The sequence below is a fragment of the Vigna umbellata genome, chromosome 8 (genome assembly GCF_029865625.1).
Source record: "Vigna umbellata cultivar VRB3 chromosome 8, Vumbellata_1.0, whole genome shotgun sequence".
Classification (NCBI taxonomy): domain Eukaryota; kingdom Viridiplantae; phylum Streptophyta; class Magnoliopsida; order Fabales; family Fabaceae; genus Vigna; species Vigna umbellata.
In genome coordinates, this window is record NC_142172.1 from 21,887,092 (window position 1) to 21,896,676 (window position 9,585).

Consider the following 9,585-nt stretch of genomic DNA (forward strand, 5'->3'; position numbering starts at 1 on the left):
TAATTTGAAATACTAACTCTAATTTTTCATCACGGCTTCTCTAACCATTTGTTTTTTATAGACATAAAGATCATAATCATCTCCAAAATGTTAAACAAATAAAAAAAAATGTGTATACATGTGTGACAATTGCGGGCACGTATCACACATAAATATTAAATAACTTTTGTCTCCTCGTGTCTTTCATTTTATTTTGAATTCTCTCTTAAAGAAAAACTCTTTCTGATAACACGATGCACTTCTCCTTCTCCTTCCAATTAACAATATTCTTTGCAATTTCAAGTCTTGCCATTGTCCCCAACCCACGGGTGAAGGCCATTGAAGGTCTGAAGTGTACGGTAACAAAGTTTTCTCTCACATACGCCTCTCTCTCTTTCTCTCTCTATATATGATTATATTATTTGAATTTCAGTGGTAGGGGGAGAGGAAATGGATTTGAGTGAACTGAGAAAAACAGTGGAGGAGATTGAAGTGGTGGATGGTCACTCACACAACATTGTTGCCTTTGACTCAAACTCCATCTCCGGCGGTTTTGTCCAGGCCTTCACTGTGGGAGCCTTTGTTGATCTTGATGCCATTGCTTTTGCACAAACCTCGCTATCATTCAAGGTTACTTCTTCTTCAATGCTTCTGCAATTACTCTTTACTCTTACATTTTTTTTCTCCATCTACATATACTCTTTATCTCTTACACTTTCTTTCATTATGTTTTTCTTTCTTTTTTACTCACTATACAAGTAAAACTAAGTAATATTTATCAATAGAAGATTCTCATTTTAGTCTACATATTTGTTTTTCATTTTTATCCTTTAAATAACTTTTTTTTTAAATTAAAATAATTTTTTTTTTCAATTTTATCTTTTTAAGTGATCGTTTTCAAAATTAATAGTTTTATTTAACTTTTTTTTTGTATTTAATTATTTTTTAAAATTAAAATATTAGCTATAATAAAATTATAAAAATGATTTATATTCATCTTTATAATTATAATAATAAAAATTTTATTAATTTTTTGTTATAAAAATGTGAATAGGCAGAGAGTGTTTTAACTAGTGTTAATAAAGAATTTTGGGTACTATTATTTAAAGTTTTTTTAAAAAAATAACTATTTTCATCAAATTGATATAAAAGGTCATTAAGTTTGAGATAACTTCTTATTCTACGACATTTTAACTTATTAAAACATTTTGTTTTTTTTTATAATATTCATAAAATCTTTAACAAACTTTTAAACGTTAATTCACTCAAATTCATTCATTTACTTTTCTTCAAATTTATCTCTACAAGTGAATCTTATTTTAGTGAACTCATTGCATCTCTTTTTTTTATATTTATTACATTTTTCAAATTTATCCTAATTTAAATTTTCCAAAAATGTCAATATCATTCTTCCATATATCATATATAATTGAAAATTAATTTTTTGGCTTAATTTTCATTAATATATTTTTATACACAGGTACTCTATTTTTATAACACTTTATCCTTTATAAAATCAAAATATAAATTAAAAATGTTATTTACACAATGTTTTGTACTATTATACATACCTATAATTTAACTAATAAATTATTTTCATTATATATATATATATATATATATATATATATATATATATATATATATATATATATATATATATATATATATATATATATATATATATATATATATATCACTCGAAAACGAAACAAAATGCAATAAAATATAAAGCCACATTTTTTTCTACATAGAATAAAATACATACTATAATTGTGAACACCTATTAATTTAGTTGACTATGTTTTGAATATTATATTTAATATATTTAATGCCTATATTATAAAAAATTAAAACAAAGTTATCTCATTTGTAAAAAATCCAACGGAAGCTTCATGATAAAATAACAAAATAAAATTCAAATATTTAGATTTGTTTCACTTGCGAGAGATAGAATAAAAACTTTTTTCTAGCTAATTACATGAAGTGGGAAACAATAGTGGTGTACTCTTTTACATATTATTTTTTATTATTGAGTAAAATTTATTAGAAAAAAGTAAATAATATGTAGGTGAATATAGGTTCAGTTTCCATGAATATATAAGATGAGTGCCTTTCTGATTCAAATTACATTTGCATGTTTTGTTTGTCTGTTTGGTATAATAATAATACCAGAGAGGTTTAAGAGATGTTGCTGAGCTATACGGAACGGAGGTATCTTTGGAAGGCGTAGAAGAATACCGTAGGGTGTCTGGAATAGAATCCATCACCTCAACATGCTTAAAAGCTGCAAAATTCTCTGCCATTCTAATAGATGATGGAATAGAAATGGACAAAAGGAACGAAATACAATGGCACAAGAATTTTACACCTTTTGTTGGCAGAATCTTACGAACCGAACGACTGGCTGAGCAAATCCTTGAACAAGTGAGATACCACTACACATTTTGGTTTTAGGTGTTTGATTGATGTCTTGTTTTTTCATACTTTTATCTGCTTCTTAGCCATTCATCTATTGTGTTTATCTCATATTTATATCAAATTTTCCCTCAAGGGTTTGTCTAATGGATCTTCGTGGACAATCGATTCATTTACTGAAGCTTATGTGTCAAAGCTGAGATCATATCCTTTAATTTACATGACTCTTTACACACTCACATAATTCCTTAGCTTAGAGAAACAAATCAATGTTTAGCTGGGTTCCTTAATTAGCATCACTGTTATAGTTGCTAAAGAGATTATTGCCTTGAAAAGCATAGTTGCATACTACGGTGGCGTAGAAATCAATTTAAAAGTAACTAAAACGGAAGCTGAAGAGAGTCTGAGACAGGTGTTAACAAATTGTAAGTATGAAATTTGGTTTTAACATTATCTTTTTCAGACTATTATTTCTCACCCTTCTCTGTTTTCAGCTACGAAGCCTATCTATTTATTGTTTCACAGAAATCTTGTGGACTATCTCTTCTTGCAAAGTTTGGAAATTGCTCTATCTTATGACTTGCCAATGCAGATACACACAGGGTAATTCGTGCATTTTTTTTTATTCCATTTAATGTTACCTAACATTGTTAACCAGGATATGCTGGTAGAGTATACCTATTTACACTTGATAGTTTTGTTTGTGGAACTAGGTTTGGGGATAGGCTTTTGGATTTGAGCAAGTCAAATCCTCTTCATTTCCGTTCAGTTCTTGAGGACAAGAGATATTCAAAGTGTCGGTTTGTTTTCTTACATGCCTCTCATCCATTCTCAAAGGAAGCATCATATCTAGCTTCTGTTTACTCTCAGGCAAGAATTTTAGGATTCATGGCTTAATGCATTGACTTGTATATCAGAATTTCAATTAACCAAATTATATCTCTCAGGTTTATCTTGATTTTGGGTTGGCAATTCCAAAGCTTAGTATGCATGGGATGATTTCAGCAGTTAAAGATCTATTAACTCTGGCTCCAATAAATAAGGTCACAACTTTATATGCAATCCAAATATAGACATTTTCAATTTGAATTCTCTAATTGCAGAGGTTCAAGTTTAAATCTAAATACGTAATGCATAACTTTTGAATTCTCTTTTCACTAATGTTTTCATATGATGATAAATAATTTGTATAATTTGAAATATTAGTATAAATACTTAATAACGGTTAAAAAAATGCTTTTGAAAGTTTGTTACCCTTTATTACAAGATGAAGTTTGAAATGAGCATGAAATTGAGACATATCTCACAAATAAATTTTGCACTGCAGGTGATGTTCAGCACTGACGCCTATACATTTCCTGAAACCTTCTACTTAGGTTAGTTAACATCAATTATGACACAATTCATGCTAAGTGTTTGGCTGTGACTGCTTCAATTTCAAATGTTTCCCATGTACCATGTTGTCTTTCTTAATCATTCACGGTGCGATGATTACAAATTGAAATCATAAGTTTCGGTTTCACATTCACAGGTGCAAAGAATTCCCGCGAAGTTGTTTTCTCTGTTCTACGCGATGCATGCATAGATGGTGACCTCCTACTTTCTGAGGCTGTGGAAGCTGCAAAAGACATACTTGCTAGAAATGCAATCCGCTTTTACAAGATTAGTTCGGCCAACATCACTGTCCCTTAGTCAAGGAAGTACCAACACTTCAAAAAGTATTCATGTTACGTAACTGAATGTGCATGTGTTCATGTTCAACACTTTCAATATTTCTAGAGGCATTGTTTAATAAATTAAACAATTTGTTTTCTAATTATCACCAGTATGATTTATAGTCTAATTCTTTTTAAAAAAAAAGCAAGTTATACATAATCTCTATTTTATGATAATTTAACAATTAAATATGTTTTTATTTCTTAAACTTTGATATAAAATTGGAATTTATTTCTATCACTTTGATACAATTTAATTCCCAACTTTAATAATGAATAAATATAATCATCTTTACTCAACTGAATTAATTTTTTTACATATCAAACAATGTTTTAGGCTAGTGTTTGAGTTGCTTATACCGTTTGACACACTTAAACTCATGTCAGTATATAAAACATAAAAAAAAATTATTGTTGTTGGATAAAAATGATTATATTCATTTTTTTCTAAAGTTTAAGAACCAGAACATATCAAATTTTGGGAGACAAATTCTAATTTTGCATCCAAATTTATGAATTACAAACATATTTAACCCTAATTTTTAAATACTTATTCGTTGATTTTTTTTCTCCGTAAAATTTGTTGTATCATTGTGTTCATGTTATCACACCTTAATACCTTAATGTATTAATATATGTTTTTTTCTTATCATAGCGTAATGTATTAACATATATGTTTTGGGTGGTTTATACTAAAACAAGTCACCAAAAAAATTAATTGACTAAGATGTATCATTATTTACACTAGTGTAAAAAGATCATTTAACTTCACCTAATATCTTGGATTTATGAAAAACCAAGTATATAACGTAGTGACATTTGTGAAATTATGGTGATAATAACAACCTCTTCAAGCTAGGTAAGGCCAAAGCATGAAGAAAGACTATGGTGATATGAAGATGCAAAATCTATGAAGGATAAAGGGCAAGGTTCTTACGTCCTTTGGTGTTTTGGTGGTGATGGGGTGGTGTTTGATGGTGCTCTTAGAGAGGTTAGACCAACTCTTAGAGGAAGGTGACTAGAGGAGACCACATGAGATGTTTTAGCCTTGACTTTAGAGACTAATAGAATGACTCAATATTTCAGCAGCATTTCATTACTAATCTCAAAATGAGAATACAAGGGTAGAAACACCTCTATTTATAGGTTAAGAGTGTCTCCAAAATGTAAAAGCAAAACCCTAAAAGCACTACCTTAATCCAACTTTGTTGAAGTTTTTGGTGATTGTAGAATATGGAGAAAGAAGATGGGGAATTATGATAATATGGTAAAAGTGATGAAATTAGGGAAATAATAGAAAATAGTAATGATGTGGAGGAAAAAAATGTGTGTTGTTGAAGAGTGGTAGTGTGGGAGAGAAGAAATATGTGTGTGTATGTAAGTGTATGTGTATAAAAATGGAGTGACAGAGTAGGTGAGTATTTATAGAGTTATGAGTAGAGAAAGTGGATGAAAAAAACAATATAAAAAGTAGGTGGAAAAATTAGAGGAAATAAAATATAATTTTCAAAAAGTGAATAGAAAAAGTAAGTGTGAAAAATAAGTGAAAGAATTAATATAAAAAGTGGGTGGAGAAATTAGATGAAGAAAGTGGATGGAATAAATAAAAGTTAGTGTAAGAAATTAATATAAAATTGGAGTGAAAAAGTAGATGGAGAAAATAGATGAAGAAAATAATAAAAAAAGATTGGTGGAGAAAGTGGTGGATAAAATATAATTTAGAAAAACGAATGGAATAAATAAAAATTAGAGTAAGAAATTAATATAAAAATATGGTGAAAAGGAAGATGGAGAAAATGGAGAAAGGAAATAATAAAAAAGGTTGGTGGAGAAAGTGGTGGATAAAATATAATTTAGTAAAGTGAATGGAATAAATAAAAGTTACTGTGAGAAATTAATATAAAAAGTGGAGTGGAAAAGTAGATGGAGAAAATGAATGATTGAAATAATAAAAAAATGGTAGGGAAATTATATGAATAAAGTATAATTTGAAAAAGTAAATGAAATAATTAGAAAAGTTAGAATAGAAAAATTAACATAAAGAAGAGGTGGAAAGAGTAGATAAAAAGAATATGTAATGCGGAATGTGATGTGGAATGTGATTTGAAAGGTGGAATGTGATTTGAAAGGTTTGTGAAATGTAAGGTGTGAGAAGAAAAAATAGGATGGTGAAAAAATAAAAGGATAATGATACTTTGACAACAATTTTTGACAATAATTTGACACAGCCATGTGTTGCATTGTCAATGGTCCATGTGGAAAAGAAAAAAGAAAACGAAAATGACATGGAAATGAAAGGTTGTAGGGGTTTCAAGTGGTGGATTTCTTTTTGGGAGTTCAAAAACAGAATATTACTTTAGGTTTGAGAGAACCCTAGAGAGAAGAGCACCCAGTAGAGTCTTCGTGATGAGTAGAAGCGTCGTTTGATGGAGTTTTACCGTTCATCGGACCAGCGTTGTTCACCGGAGCCCATTTTGCCGTCGATCTGCCATTTGGAAGCATCGACCACCGAAACTGTCGCCTTTCCGTCGTTCCACCGCTGTGGAACCATTTCTTTCACCAATTGTTTGTTGTTGTTCGGTGGGTTTTACTTATTTTATAATTTTTTTTACCATTTAGGGGTTCTTCTGTTTTATGGGTCTTATTGAGATTTTTTTTAACCTTGTTTTGTGTAGTGTAATGGAGGAACTTGGTCAACAAAGTGAAGCTTCTCATGAGTAAGGGGTGGTAATCTTTTTTGTATGTTGGTATTGTGATGCAATGAGTATTTGATTCTTGGACTTGGGTCCTCTTGCTTGCTTCTAGTGAATTTTTCTGATGGACTGAAATTATGTGGCTAGAGATGTATGGTGCTTTAAGTCTACATGGAGCTTTATATATATATATATATATATATATATATATATATATATATATGTAAGTGGCGTGTAAAGTTTATTGTGAATGATTAGGCAAATATCTAATGTAGTATATAATTTGGATCATTATATTGTTTAAGTCTATGGATCATTGTGAAAACTGGTGCTTAGTAAAAAGTTCGTGCAATTATGAGTAAGGATATAAATTTCAGTGTTTAGGTTATATTTTTGAGGTAATCGAGGTGCAGTAACAGTTTTACTTATTTTTGTTATAAACACCAGTGTGTGTATATATATATATATATATATATATATATATATATATATATATATATATATATATATATATATATATATATATAATATCGAAGAGTCACGGTGATGACAAAAAATATGAAAATATGTAGATTCTTTTATGATGTTCATTCGATGCTGGGAATGGAATGGTGTAGGGTTTTATGGATTGAGTTTAAGTATATAATTGGTTGTTCTAGTAGTAAAAAAAATGTAGTAGTAATGGAGTAAATGGTGATTTTTTTTTAATTTTTGAAGTATGGTGTAGATTGAAGAAATAGGAAATTCTTTTGACGTGAAGATTTCATTCATGGAAATGTTTCATTGGACACTGTTGGCCACAATAGAAAAGAACGGAAAAAGATTGACACTTTAATTGTAAGTCTTGTAATTGATGGATGTACTTTGTATTTGTAAATTGATTTAGTAGTTTGGAAAGTCAAGTTAATTTTCTTGTTTTGCTGGCACATAATCTTGAATTATTTTTTGGACATTTGTTCAATTGTTACAAAGACAACAAACTGTCTTTTTAGGTCCAACACGTGCACACTCCAATCTAATCGAACTCGTAAGTTTTTAATCTTGTTTTTTTTATTATAAAATTTCTTGATTTGATTGAACTAATATTACATTATTTGTATTTTTGGACTTTGTTTGATGTAGATATGATTGTGGATTTATTGTTTTCAAATTTATGGAGTTGTGGGATGGTGTTGAGAAATACGAAGGGAAAACAATGCCCAATTACACAAGTGTAAGTTATAAAAATTTTGATCGTTTGGACCTTTGATAGAACATTGGGCATTATATTGATTTTGTGTGCATTTTTTTTTTGTTTTTCAGGAGGAACTAGAACAGGTTAGGGAGAAGTATGTTTGTGATTGGATTTTGGATGTTGACAATGTGTAGAGGGATGAAGTGTTGCAACATTTAGGACTGTTGTAAATGTTGTACAATAGGAATTGTTGCAATGTGATTTATGGTTTCTTAGAATTGTTTCAGAATGTATTCATTAGGTGTATATGTACATATTTTTTGTTAGAAATGATAAAAGAAATGTATTCCTTACATTTATTGATAATGAAATTTGAGATTACTATATTTCAGTGTTGATTTCAATGTGTTTCATCATTTTGAAGATAATAATGATCATTTTGTGTTATTTTTTATGTTGATTACCACATGGTTGAATAAAAGAATGACCATTTTTTGTCTTAGAAATTTGTACTGTAGTCCCCACCAAATGTAGATGTCATTATGTGTGTTAAGTGTCCCATGTATAGGGTTGTATGTACATTAAATGTTGAAAAATAAATTGTGCACTTAAAAATGAATGGCATGAACTTTGTTGACCAAGATATGCAAAATGTTTGCCTCAAAAGCACAAAATTGGATATAAATGTTATAATCATTGGTTGAACATAACTTTTATGCAAAATAAGTGTTAAAAAAATTTCTGCACTTGAAAGTCAATGTCATTTTCAAAGTTGACCTAGTTGTGCAAAACTTTTGCCTAAAGTCCTCAGTTATTTAGCCTTTGGTACCAAGGCAATTTTGCACCAAGAGTTGTAGAAAAAATGGTTCGTTGAAGATGGAGTTCAATATAAATCTCATAATCATTGGTTGAACATGACTCTATGACCAATAAGTCTTAAAAAAAATATGCACATGAAAATCAATGACATTTTAAAAGTTGACTTGCTTGTGCAAAACCTTTACCTAAAGTGCCCAGTTATTTATCCTTTGGTACCAAGCCAATTTTGCACCAAGAGTTGTAGAAAAAATGGTTCATTGAAAATGGAGTTCAGTATAAATGTCAATCATTAGCTGAACATGACTTCTATGTGAAATAAGTGTTAAAAAAAATTTTGCGCTTGAAAATCAATGTCATTTTCAAAGTTGACCCAGTTGTGCAAAACCTTTGCTTAAAGTCCCCACTTATTTAGTCTTTGGTACGAAGGCAGTTTTGCACCAAGAGTTGTAGAAAAAATGGTTCGTTGCAGATGGAGTTTAGTATAAATCTCATAATCATTGCCTGAACATGGCTTCTATGTCCAATAAGTCTTAAAAAAATCTGCACTTGAAAATCAATGTCATTTTCAAAGTTGACCTACTTGTGCAAAATCTTTACCTAAAGTCCCTAGTTATTGAACCTTTGGTACCAAGACAGTTTTGCATCAAGAGTTGTAGAAAAAATGGTTCCTTAAAGATGTAGCTCAATATAAATCTCATAATCATTGGCTGAACATGACTTCTGTGTCGAATAAATCTTTAAAAAAATTATGCACTTGAAAATCAATGTCATTTTCAAAGTTAACCTG

At 29.5% G+C, this 9,585-nt stretch overlaps 1 protein-coding gene across 1 annotated transcript; it reads left to right on the top strand.

Annotated features, from left to right (window-relative positions):
- Positions 1–210: 210 nt before the first annotated feature.
- LOC148194263 (protein fluG-like) lies at positions 211–4,219 on the top strand. Its single transcript, XM_088097685.1, has 10 exons — positions 211–333; positions 413–609; positions 2,155–2,406; positions 2,534–2,600; positions 2,697–2,822; positions 2,892–3,000; positions 3,111–3,267; positions 3,345–3,440; positions 3,725–3,773; positions 3,929–4,219. The coding sequence occupies exons 1-10, from the start codon at positions 234–236 to the stop codon at positions 4,087–4,089; spliced, it is 1,314 nt and encodes a 437-aa protein (XP_087953811.1). The 5' UTR covers positions 211–233; the 3' UTR covers positions 4,090–4,219.
- Positions 4,220–9,585: the final 5,366 nt, after the last annotated feature.